The 13,641-nt window shown below is 39.1% G+C and overlaps 1 protein-coding gene across 7 annotated transcripts in view; it reads right to left on the minus strand.

Moving 5' to 3' along the window:
* Positions 1-325: 325 nt before the first annotated feature.
* The window catches only part of CLK4 (CDC like kinase 4), a 28,715-nt gene continuing 15,399 nt past the window's right edge, over positions 326-13,641 (minus strand). For 5 of the 7 annotated variants that reach the window (XM_058440199.1, XM_058440201.1, XM_058440200.1 and 2 more), the window contains 8 exons: positions 11,721-11,837; positions 11,467-11,633; positions 10,786-10,880; positions 10,406-10,535; positions 6,081-6,163; positions 2,998-3,077; positions 1,544-1,634; positions 326-1,457 (listed from right to left, as the gene is read on the minus strand). In XM_058440199.1, coding sequence (XP_058296182.1) covers positions 1,317-1,457; positions 1,544-1,634; positions 2,998-3,077; positions 6,081-6,163; positions 10,406-10,535; positions 10,786-10,880; positions 11,467-11,633; positions 11,721-11,837 — 904 coding nt within the window. In that variant the 3' untranslated portion in view covers positions 326-1,316. The remainder of the gene's footprint in view (positions 1,458-1,543; positions 1,635-2,997; positions 3,078-6,080; positions 6,164-10,405; positions 10,536-10,785; positions 10,881-11,466; positions 11,634-11,720; positions 11,838-13,641) is intronic. The other 2 variants (XM_032158820.3, XM_058440204.1) reach the window with 2 other exon arrangements.

The raw sequence follows: 13,641 nt of genomic DNA on the forward strand, positions 1-13,641 counted from the left end.
TTTGTTTTTTCTTTTTTTTGAGATGAAGTCTGGCTCTGTCGCCCAGGCTGGAGTGCAGTGGTGCACTCTCAGCTCACTGCAAACTCCGCCTCCTGGATTCAAGCAATTCTCATGCCTCAGCCTCCCGAGTAGCTGAGTAGCTGGGATTACAGGCACGCGCCACCACACCCAGCAATTTTTTTGTATCTTTAGTAGAGACAGGGTTTCACCATGTTGGCCAGGCTGGTCTCAGACTCCTGGCCTCAGGTGATCTGCCTGCCTCAGTCTCCCGAAGTGCTGGGATTACAGGCATGAGCCACTGTGCCTGGCTCCATATAGTTTTCATGTGAAAACAAGGACAGTAAAAGAACAACAACCACAAACCCTAGAGTCAAAAAGTTTATGTTAACCAATCAATTAAATTCTGGAAATTTCAGCAGCACTTTCTTCCCAAAATGATTTCCAATCAAATCCTCTTTCTCCTGTAAGAATTATCACAAACATAAATTGCCTAATAACCTTAATTCCTATAGGTTTACATACTTATGTCATTCGATAAACAGATGCTGGTCAATGTTAAGACTCCTAAGGACTTGGTATTAAAAACTGAAACCTCCCATCAGAATTTCTATTTTTATATCTGTGACTCACCAAACATACTTGGAAATGTCCATTTTCCAAGCTGACTTTCCAGTTAGATTTTAATCTTAAATAAAGTGTGTATGTGGTTTTATTAAACAAACTGTCACAATGGACAAACTGCATGCCTTTCCATGAATGTCTGCTTATCACCCTGATATCACCCAATGAAAAAGAATACAACACTTAAAATTTAATAGAATTCTAACAGTAAACATTTTCTGAGTTTTGGTTTCTAGTACCTGCTTATCTAGAGTTAATAATAATCACCCGTTCAACAATTACAGAAAAAAAAACTTTTAAAGTTACGTTCTAAATTTGAAGTATATAAAGAATATTCCTTTAAGAATATAAAGTAGTCAAGATTTCCTTTTACTCAAAAAAAATCACTTCAGAGGTGACCTCCATGTACAAAAGGCAAGATCAATCACATTTATCACTGGACACAAAGGATATTTCAAAGGTATTTAAAAATGGTAGTTTCAAAAAGAAAAATTAATTTTAATTTTTCTATTGCATTATCAAGACCATACTTGCTTAACAAGTTAATTACGCTATTGATACAAAACATACAGTATTTATACTTAACTGTACAAAATAATTTAATGTTTACAAAAATATTAGAATGTTTAGTTGACTGACACAGTCTTAAGTAATCTCTTCTAGAGAAGTATATAGTAAGACCACTGATTCCCATTTCATTTCTTTTTTAATAAGTCAAAGAAAGGATGCTGCAATGCTTCATCCAAGGTAATTCTTTGAGTTGGATCATATTCTAACATTCTTCGAACCAGGTCAAACAGTTTCTCATGTTCTTCATCATGACAAAGCATAAATTCCTGGGGGAGAAATGTTTTTGTTTTAAAAAACATTAGTAATAGTGCAAACCTGTGGTTTATTTAACCTTTAATCTTTTTTCTTTTACCTTTAATGGTTTGCAGCGTCTCCTAACATATCTACCAGCAGAACTGTGTTCATCCCAATCTAGCTGGTTATGGTGAAAATACTTGCGTTTTCTACAGAAAAAAAAAAAAGTCTGGATTAGTAAAATAACAAGAGTTGTATCTTTACCCTGCACCCATGAGGGGAGACATGGTAAGCAGCTCTCTCTAGGTGTATAGACTTATATAATACATATGCATACAATTTTTAAAAACCTCAGCAACAATTATATATCAGACACCTTATATCCTCCACCCTGTGAGGTTTTAGTATCTCAACTAAGTTGTTCCTAACTATCACACATGGAACAATGTCAGCTTAAAACTAGGGGCCGCCTGGATCCAGTCCTGTAAATTCTGTTTTCACTAGATCTAGAATGGGGCTGGAAATCTTTAAATAACTCCCTAGGTGGCTTCTGTGATGAAGCTGTGTTTGGAAATACCACCTTGTCTAAGAATATACAGCTGGTTAAGGACAGAATAAATTTCACACTTAGAGTGATATGATTCCAAAACACAAGCTTTTCGATATTCTATGTATTATTTTTATGTCACCTTAAGAAAACATTTATGCAAACATAAACTTGAGTTAAAAAAAAAAACCAAAAAACCGAAAAGCCATTTTGTTTACTAGATCAGTGGTCCTCAACCTTTTTGGAACCAGGGACCGGTTTCACAGACACAGATCTGGGGAGGAGGGATGATGGTTTGGGATGAAACTTCCACCTCAGATCATCAGGCATTAGATTCTCATAAGGAACCTTCATGCCACGTAGATCCCTCACATGCGCAATTTACAATAGGCTTCACATTCCTATGAGAATCTAATGCCACTGCTTATCTGACAGGAGGTGCAGCTCAGGCAGCAGTAATGCTCACTCACCCGCCACTCATCTCCTGTTGTACAGCCCAGTTCCTAGGGGTTGGGGACCCCTGCACTAGATCACAAGGTAAATATTTTTTATTATATTAGTTTTTAAAAACATGGCCGAGTGCAGTGACTCACGCCTGTAATTCCAGCACTTTGGGAGGCCGAGGCAGGTGGATCACCTGAGGTCAGGAGTCCAAGACCAGCCTGACTAACATGGTGAAACCCCATCTCTACTAAAAATACAAAAATTAGCCAGGCATAGTGGTGGGCGCCTGTAATCCCAGCGACTCGGGAGGCTGAGGCAGGAGAATCACTTGAACCCAGGAGGCGGAGGTTGCAGTGAGCTGAGATCGCACCACTGCACTCCAGCCTGGGTGACAGAGTGAGATTCCATCTCAAAAAAAAAAAAAGAGTAAGATGCAGTTAGAAGTTACCACCAGTACAGAAAAAAAAAAAAGTCAAAATCTATAGTCCTTGGAATCAGCATTATAACAACGTTGGGTTTTCTGTAGTTTGAATATATCCTATCGCACGTATCCAACAAAAGGCTTCAATCTTAAAACATACCTTGTTTTCTGAATCATGTGTTGTGGTATGGGTCCTAATATTCGTTCCATCATTGCCAGGTGCTCTTTACTATCATGAGTCTAAAAAATGTAAGAAAAAGAAATTTAGCACTCTCCATTTCCCTACAAACACATTAACTTGTTTAATCTAAAATTTCAGTTTCCTTCTTTATTTGTATTTCTTACACTGTTTAAAGAATAACTGGGCAAGGTTACCAGAAAAACTGTCTCCTCATTTTAATCAGCTGCTTAACCAAAATTAACATCCAGTACCCAATGAATAGTTCACTTGTTAACAGTTACTACTCCCAGGCAATAGACATACATACAGTCCCAACAATTCTCTAAACAATTCTGAGCTAGGTATGTGGGAACATGAATTTCAAAAAGGTTAAGATACTACCTCAAAGTCATATAGCTCATATATGAGGAAAGTTAAGCTATCAACCCATGTCAAAGCACATATCCTTAAATTAAGACAGTAACAGAGGCTTGGCTAAAGTAGAATACAGAAAACTGTCAAACTTACAGCTGGAATGGTATGCTTCTAGAGCAGAGATTGGCAAACTTCTGTAAAGGGCCAGACAGTAAATATTTTAGGCTTGGCTGGTCATGAGTGGTCCCTATTGCATATTCTTCTTCTTTTTGTAAAAACAGGCACCAGGCAGGATTTCACCATGGGCCAAAGTTTGCTAACCCTTGTTCTGGAGAGCAGAGGCTGTATGCAACACTTTTAAAAGAAATCTATCAACTACTGTGCCTTGCATATTGCTTCCAAATCGTTGTGATACATGACAGGAATAAGTAATACTAGCTTCACGTTTTAGAGAAATTCCTTAGTTTAAGAGTATTTTGCAGGGTGGAGTTAAAATATAAACCACCTCTCAAATAATATATACTTCATTTAAAACTCAAAGTGATTTATAATCACAAAATCACCTGAAGCATCCATTTTATATCAGTCAGATTGAAGAAAGCATTCACTTTGCTTAACTTTTCTTGACCCTACAGCTCACCACTGCAAAGCCAGACAATACCTCCCAGAACTGATCGATAACCATGATTCTAAGACATCAAACTTATCTATAAACTCAGAGTACTTTTCAACAGGATCTCTACAGATTAGACAGAAACAGAAATCTGGTGAGGTGCCCCACAAACAGGGAATTCATCATTTTGCAATAGCCGCCTAAGTGACTCTGAGCCCATCATAGCTGCATGCCCCCTGCACTGCTCTAACTTCAAATCAACCTCAACAGTACTAGCTGGGATCTCCAGCCCCTCTTCCCCAAACACAACACCTTGATCATACCATGACCCTACTTAAAGTTCTTCAGTGGTTGCATCACCTAAAGCTTTCAAGAATTTAAATTTCAGGCTGGGTGCAGTGGCTCACACCTGTAATCCCAGCACTTTGGGAGGCCGAGGAGGGCAGATCACTTGAGGTCAGGAGTTCGAGACCAGCCTGGTCAACACAGCAAAACCCTGTCTCTACTAAAAATACAAAAAATTAGTGGGGTGTGGTGGCTCGTGCCTGTAGTCCCAGCTACTTGGGAGGCTGAGACATGAGAATCACTTGAACCCGGGAGGCAGAGGTTGCAGTGAGCCGACATTGTGCCACTGCACTCCAGCCTGGGTGACAGAGTGAGACTCCATCTCAGGGGAAAAAAAAAAAATTTAGATTTCATATGTAAGTACAACTTAAGGACAGAGTGGAAAAGAAAGTAGAGTTTCCTACTTTTTGTTTTACCAATTAAGGACTTTTTATTTTTAAAAGCAAACTACCAACAACTATGACTATCATTACATAAAAGAGACATTTAAAAAAAAAAAAGGAGGGATAATCTCTAAATAAGGGTCAGAATGGCAACCCTGGACAACCATTTTCACTTTGGACCAGTCTACTTTTGGAATCCACTGACTTCTAGTGACTTCTAGGATCAAACCAATACCTTGCGAGGTCTTTTATGAATTGATCCTTGCCTATTACAATTTTCCCATTTATACAAGACACTCTGACAACGCTATTCTTCCCTGAGTAGAATATATTCCTTTACTCCTCTATGCATTTACAGATACTGTTTCTTCTTCCTTATATGCCCATTGCACTCCAGTTTTCTAACTCCTCCTCCTCTTCCTATGTTCTCAGTGACGCCTTCTCTAAAGAAAGTAATTATTAACCTTTCCTGGGTTCTCCCTACCTACACTTTTTCTTTTTCTTTTTTTCTTTTTTTTTTAAGACGGAGTCTCACCCTGTTGTCCAGGCTGGAGTGCAGTGGCGCGATCTCAGCTCACTGCGAGCTCTGACTCCTGGGTTCATGCCATTCTCCTGCCTCAGCCTCCAGAGTAGCTGGGACTACAGGCGCCCGCCACCACGCCCGGCTAATTTTTTATATTTTTAATAGACACGGGGTTTCACCATGTTAGCCAGGATGGTCTCGATATCCTGACCTTGTGATCCGCCCACTTCGGCCTCCCAAAGTGCTGGGATTACAGGTGTGAGCCACCGCGCCTGGCCCTCCCTGCCTACACTTTCTACATGGTTCTATCACAGCAAATGCTACACTGTACTGCAATAGTTTTCCAATGTCTTTTGCATGACTTGAGGAAGATCTTGTCTCTTCACCTTTATGTACTTATACTTAGAAACGCTTAAGACATTATAGATGCTTAGTACTTAAGAGTAAAATACAATCCCTTGTTGTTCCTGAATTCTTTTATAAAAAGGAATAAGTGACTCGTTCATGGCCATATTGATAGTCAACATAACTAGAACTGAAAACTGGCCACATTAACACTACTGCAAATTTATGAAGGAGCTCTACAATTTAAAAAAGGAGATAGTATGAACCATACATGAACCATGTGTTACAAACACTAATCACATGCAAAATTAACTATGATCACTCACTCATAGTAACATTTCATTCAACTGTGGTTTTAAAGAATGACCATTTTGCCTAAGTTTTAATCTCAAGAATAATGATGTATGGCAATTTTCCAATATGGAAGTCAAAACTTTAGCACACCTTTAACGTTTACAATTTGTTATGAATTATTAAATGGAATTTACTAGCCACGTACCTGAAAGACTGTGAAACCAAGGTAATATTCAATAAGAATGCAACCTATGCTCCAAACATCACAAGGCTGAGACCAACCTAAAGCTATATTAAGACAAAGAGAAACATTTTACTATGCAACAACTTTTAATTGACAGTACATTAAATCCTTCTCTATATGAGTGCTCCCTTTACAGAACCCATTTGGGAGAATATGACACCAAATTCAGGGTTTATATTTCTAGTTTTACAGCAAATGTTATTCAACACACTGCATAGTCCATATGCTCACATCAAGACACGGTATTTTAACTAGAGAGGGGTGCATGTTATGTAAAATAAAAGGGGGCTACCATTTTCCAAGTATACAACCAATTTGTGCAAATATTCCATAGCCTCTGAACTGTTTATATAATGGGAGAGCGCTGCTGTTGAAAGCATCATTATGCTCAGTTCGCGGTTAGTCCAAGAATTTTTATATTTTATTAGCACAAATATAGGTTTATAATTATCCTCAGGATGAAATTACTAATCCCTTATCAATTATCATCAACTTGATGCATGAGTTTACTTCTTTCATTAAGAGAAATATTACCATTTTGCACAAATTGTATAAAAAATATAATGGGAATTATAAGCAGTTTCACCTATAAGCAGAAATTACAGACATATTGGAGCTCAGAGAGGGATCTATATATAAACATCAGGGCTGTCTATACATGATTTTATACACTTTCTCCTTCAGAATTCTCAATGACAGTATTATTCAGATCAGAATAAAACATCTAGCCTTCTTAAATCTCTACTGACTGGGAAGGAGAAAGAACCAACCACACAGATATTTTAATATTTCAAAGATCAAATATTTAGTAAAAAAAAAAAAGTATAAAATCTATATTCAAAGACATTTCCATTACTTTCATTATCACTGGAGTTAAAGATAAAAGAAGAAATATATTCAAGTCAATATATAATGACTTAAGTCATTTTTGTTAACCGCCCGCTCCAGTGTCCATCATTTGAACAAATGGATAACAGAGCATGGGCCAGGTGCGGTGGCTCATGCCTGTAATTCCAGCACTTTGGGAGACCGAGGAGGGTGGATCACGAGGTCGGCAGTTCGAGACCAGTCTGACCAACATGGTGAAACCCCGTCTCTACTAAAAATACAAAAAAATTAGCTGGGCATGGTGGCAGGCGCCTGTAATCCCAGCGACTTGGGAGGGTGAGGCAGGAGAACGGCTTGAAACCATAAGGCAGAGGTTGCAGTGAGCCGAGATTGCGCCACTGCACTCTAGCCTGGGCAATAAAAGCAAAACTCCATCTCGAATAAATAAATAAATAAATAAAAATAAAAAATAATAAAAATTTTAAAAATATATACATATAAAAATTAGCTGGGCGTTGTGGTGTGCACCTGTAGAATCCCAGCTATTCAGGAGGCTGAGACAGGAGAATCGCTTGAACCCGGGAGGCAGAGGCTGCAGTCAGCTGAGATTGCACCACTGCACTCCAGCCTAGGCAACAGAGTGAGAGACTGTCTCAAAAAAAATAAATAAATAAATAATGGAGCATGGTTTTTACCTATTAACACACATAAAATCCGTAAATGCTAGAGCCTGGACCTCATAAAAGGTTTATTTTTCGATCAGGCACGGTGGCTCACACCTGTAATCCCAGCACTTTGGGAGGCCAAGGCAGGCGAATCACAAGGTCAGGAGTTGGAGACCAGCCTGGCCAACGTGGTGAAACCCCATCTCTACTAAAAATACAAAAAATTAGCTGGGTATGGTGGTGGGCACCTGTAAGCTCAGCTACTTGGGAGACTGAGGCAGGAGAATTGCTTGAACCCGGGAGGCAGAAGTTGCAGTGAGCTGAGATCGTGCCACTGCACTCCAGCCTGGGCGACACTGCAAGACTGCGTCTCAAAAAAAAAAAAAAAAGTTTTATTTTTCAACCATGCCTATCTCCCAATTTAGTCTTTTCGCAGGTGACTGTCATCTTCTGCCGTCCACCATTCTAAATCATCTCATTCTTGGATGAGTTAGCTTTTATACCCAACATGAGGCCAACCACCCACTTCAACTCTAGCACCTGACTACATTTTCCTCTCCAACTGAATCATGCCTTCGCCCTCACTCCACAAACAAAGGACCTTTCTATTCTCCCAATCTCCTCATTCTTTCTCCTCAAGGCCAGTGACTCCAATTTCAGATTTGTACTATCCCTTGCTTGGCCACATTTGGAACTTTATTATTAACAAGATTGACCATATTCTGGTGGGTGCAGTGGCTCACGCCTACAATCCCAGCACTTTGTGAGGCCAAGGCAGGCGGATCACTTGCGCCCAGGAGTTGGAGACCAGCCTGTGCAACATGGCAAGGCCCTGTCTCTGTTATAAAAAAAAAAAAAAAAAATCCTTGGCCAGGCGCGGTGGCTCACGCCTGTAATCCAAGCACTTTGGGAGGCCGAGGCAGGAGGATCACCTGAGGTCAGGAGTTTGAGACCAGCCTGGCTAACATGGTGAAACCCCATCTCTACTAAAAACTATAAAAATTAGCCGGGTGTGGTGGTGGGCACCTGTAATCCCAGCTATTCAGGAGGCTGAGGTAGGAGAATCGCAAGAACCTGGGAGGTGGAGGTTGCAGTGAGCTGAGATGGTGCCACTGCACTCCAGCCTGGGTGACAAAGTGAAACTCCATCTCAAAAAAAAAAAAAAAAGGGTTACTATATACTATATTTTACTCAATCTAGGATAGCATACTGTACGATGCACCACTGTTTCATATACCAGTAACAAAGAAAAAATGCCAAATATTTGGGGAAAAATCTGATTCTTAAAATGAGGAATCTATTGCCTTCTAATCTCTGAAAATACCTCTCTGTCCACTATCTCTTCCCATATTGCTTTATTTTACCTTTATACAGTAGCTCCTTTCAATTTGTACTAAGCAGAAACCCTATTATTATGCATTTAAAAGACAAGCTCTAGAGCTGTGCTTGTTCAATATGGTAATATGGTAACCACTAGCCACATGTGGCTGTTTAAATCTGAAATTTAAATTAATGTAAATTCAAAACTCAGTTCTCCTCAGTCACACTGGCCCCACTACAAGGTAGTCAGTCACGTACAGTGACTAGCGGCTACCATATGGGACAGTGCTGAAATGGAACATTTCCATCATCAAGGGAAGTTCTGTGGGCAAGAGCTGCACAGCATTCTTGATTTCCTCACCACTTTACTACTCTACTCTAGGTAAATATCATGAGTTTGCTTTTACACTCCTATTCTGAACTACCAAGTCCTGTTGGACACACAAAAAAAGTAAAAAGTATTAAAATACGATTCCACAAAAATGCTTTACAATCTAACCTCCGTTGGACCTAACTTTAGGCTAAGTAATCAGCTTATTACATTCAACTCTTTTTTTCTCTTGAGACGGAGTCTCGCTCTGTCGCCCAGGCTGGAGTGCAGTGGCGCAGTCTCAGCTCACTGCAAGCTCTGCCTCCCGGGTTCACGCCATTCTCCTGCCTCAGCCTGTCCGAGTAGCTGGGACTACAGGCGCCCGCCACCACGCCCGGCTAATTTTTTGTATTTTTAGTAGAGACGGGGTTTCACCGTGGTCTCGATCTCCTGACCTCGTGATCCGCCCGCCTCGGCCTCCCAAAGTGCTGGGATTACAAGCGTGAGCCACCGCGCCCGGCACATTCAACTCTCTTAATATGCCTGATCTGAATGTTTCCCAATGTCTCCAAGCTCCCAAGCCAATCTCTGACTTCCCTGATTTATTAACACGACCTGATCTATAAATGTTGAGGCAGAACACTCCCTTAATAAGTCCCTTCTTATTTGAAAACTCTGCACCTTAACTCATTTTCTTTTCCAGACTTTCTCACATCAAGGGTTATCACAGGAGCTCTCCTCTTGGAGAAGCCCCTCTTTCTTCTCTTGACCTTTATCCATCCTGTATCTAGACATCTGCCAACCAGTTTCCTCAGTATTTTTACCAGCCATGTGCTTTTGTGATGGCATGAAAATAGGTACTCATATAACTTCAAAATCACGTTTCTTTGACGCATTTAGCTAACACAGCCTGTTCTCTTATGATCATTTAAGATTTACTTGTTCAAAAATAACCACCACCTGGAATATCTTTCGCAGACAGTATCACATGTTTACCACTCAGGAAAAGTATTTATAGCAATGTCCACACATTTTTTATGAAAATAGAAAACGTTTCCTGAATCCTGCTAAGAAGATCATCCTTCTCCACCCCACCAATAAAGCTGTAAAGAACAAAAATCTCTTATTCAATTATAATATCAGAAAGCCTGGTGTCTACTGACCCAAAATGACCTCAGGAGCTCTGTAGTGCCGGGTAGATACCAAAGTACTGTGATGTTCATCATCATACGTTGCACTTCCAAAGTCAACAACTTTGATATCTGTGTTTTTCAGTGTGCGTTCATCACGTTTCTAGAGAGATACAGTTGAGTAAATATGAAATTCAATAGATGTATTTTATAGCACTACTCAAAAGGCCAGCACATGAATTATCTTCTTGATTGTCAAAGTAAGCTCATGAGAAAGGCAAAGAAGGATTACTTCTTTTTGGCTAAACATCAGGATACAATAAGGCTCAGAGGTGAAATTCCTCATCCAAAGATCATCACGTTAAATTAATTTTAAAGACAACCCCCAAAATTAAAACAAGTCTTTAACTTACCATTTTAGAATTATATTTGACTACATAGTCAGACTTCACAAATAAAATATTTTCAGGCTTCAGATCTGTATGGGTTAATCTATTATGATGTAAAACTACAAGAGAACAAAAACACATTATTAGTTCCACTTACAAACTTGATTTGTACTAGCAGGGAAAGGAGGACTGGCAAAGGATACAGCGGTCAAGAGACGTTTCATCTTCACTTGTAAAATGCCTGCTTTTTAGTGACAACATTTGAATATATAGCTTGTATAATAAAAACAAGTTTTCTGGTGCTTAAAGATTTATCTTAATTGTTAAGGAGGTACAAACATAAAAAATATTTAAAAATAAAGATTTATCACTGGGCACGGTGGCTCACGCCTGTAACCCTAGCACTTTGGGAGGCCGAGGGGGGCAGATCACGAGGTCAGGAGATCGAGACCATACTGGCTAACACTGTGAAATCCCGTCTCTACTAAAAATACAAAAAATTAGCTGGGCGTGGTGGTGGGCGCCTGTAGTCCCAGCTACTCAGGAGGCTGAGGCAGGAGAATGGCGTGAACCCGGGAGGCTGAGCTTGCAGTGACCCAAGAGTGCCACTGCACTCCAGCCTGGGTGACAGAGCGAGGCTCCGTCTCAAAATAAATAAATAAATAAATAAATAAACAAATAAAATTATTTATCAAGTGTACTTACAATTTATTGACTGGCAGATCTGATATGCCATCTGCCTGATGTGGTCGATTTGAAATGGCAGAAAGCTGTTTTCTTTAATGAAATCATAAGTACTAAGTCCCAGCAGTTCAAATACAATACAAACATGACCATGATGATCAAACCATTCTAGCATCTGGACACATCGGCTAAAACAGAGCAAAATAATAATTCAGTTTACAGAAATCTGAATATTTCATGTAATATGATGGCTCCTAGGTTAAAGTTATACTTACAAGACACTATTGGGATCAGTACTATTTAAGTGCTCTAATACTTGGATTTCTGAACGAGCTGCTTCACGGTAACGGCCTACATTTTTTACGATTTTCACTGCTACATGCATGCCATCCCTGAAAAATAAAATTAAGATAAAAATGATAAATGTACAAGAGTGAGTTGAAGCCATGTTATGCTCTAAAGCATAATCTTAATTACCAATTCCTCTATGCCATTTAACATAATCTTTCAGAACATATAGCAGATTCCATATAACATCTTCTCCAAACATTTTGATAAAATACTTTATATGAAGTGATAATTCTCTTAATACTTATGAGTATTAACGTTTGCTCCCAGAATTTTAAATTTAATTACATTTTATACAACAACAGTTTTAAAAGATACATACAAATGTAAACCAAAAATAGGCCATGCTACTGTTGAAAGCATTCATTCATTTACCAGGCTAGGCCTACTCTGTGCCAGGCAGTGCATAGATATTAGTGATTAAAAGACGGGGTGTGTCCCTACGTACTTCAAAGTCTACTGGAAAAGACAGACACAAAAACAACTTAGACTTCTTCACAGAAGAGGTGCCACATAACTGAGTCCTGAAAGATAGCTGGGAGTTTGTCAGATTGGGAGGGAAACATACAGGTAAAGGAGACCCCAACTCTAAGTAATGAAGCCCAGAAAACCCTTAGCAGATGCACTGATGCCAGTTTACAGAAACAGCTACAGGGGAGGGCAGTGGGCTGTAGACTGGGGCATCTGTCAGAATGCTTCCTAAAACATATAGAGCATGAATGTTTCAAATCTTCAATTTCTTTTTATCTTCCTTTTTAAACCTAATCTACCTACAGATGAGCCAGCATTCAAGCCTTCTTTTTCACCATGACCCTTCCACTTTACAAAACCATAACCATCTCTTACTAGTGTAACAAGATGTATGCCCTAGGCTATAAAAAACATTTGGGGCAAACAAACACGTATTCTAATGGCTGGATACAAAACCTTTTTCCACATCCAGTGGGTTTCCAATTCATTGCTTTCAACAATGAATGTGAACTGATAAGTCACTAAAAAAATTTTTTAATGTTTGGCATATACCTCAAGACTTGAAAGAACTCTAATAAGATTACTGTGACAAAGCTTCTACTCCTATCTATTTAATTATATGACCAGAAAGTTTTCTCAGTGCTTGTATCCATAAAAACGAAAAAAGAAAACAGACAATGCTAAACAGTCAGATATTTATCTATGGCCACATGTACTCATTCTTTTAGAGGCCTCAACTGCCCCAATAAAGGAAACATTCCAGGCCAGATGTGGTACAGGTGTGTGCCACACGTGACTACAGGCTCACACCTGTAATCCCAGCACTACGGGAGGCTGAGGCAGAAGGATCACTTTAGGCCAGGAGTTCCACACCAGCCAGAGCAACACAGTGAGACTCCATCTCATTTAAAAAAAAAAAAAATTTAAGATACATTTCATTATATACACCAAGACTTAGACTTTCAAGAAATTCTAAAAGGACATTAATGGGATGACTGGTGAAATCTGAATAAAGTCTGCAGATCAGTTGGCAAAATTTGAAAACATATGTATGTATAATGATAAAGTAAATCTTATAAAATGTTAACATTTGGAAAATGGGTTAACATTTGGAATATATGGGAATCTTTGAACTATTTGATCAATTTTTCTGTAAGTCTGAAAATATTTCAGAATACTTTAAAGTTCAATTTACGTTCACATATTTGTTGCAGAAAAGCAAAATGTGGGGATAATTTAGGATAGTATTTATGGAAAGTGAAATGACAATAAATTCAGTAATAAAACATTTCTAAGTATTCAAGAAGAGTTTGTTTATGGATGATGGTAGGTATCAAGCTGCTATGGTATTTAGATTCCCTGAAATGCATTTAGAGA

The sequence above is a fragment of the Hylobates moloch genome, unplaced genomic scaffold, assembly GCF_009828535.3.
Source record: "Hylobates moloch isolate HMO894 unplaced genomic scaffold, HMol_V3 SCAFFOLD_6, whole genome shotgun sequence".
In the NCBI taxonomy this organism is placed as follows: Eukaryota; Metazoa; Chordata; class Mammalia; order Primates; family Hylobatidae; genus Hylobates; species Hylobates moloch.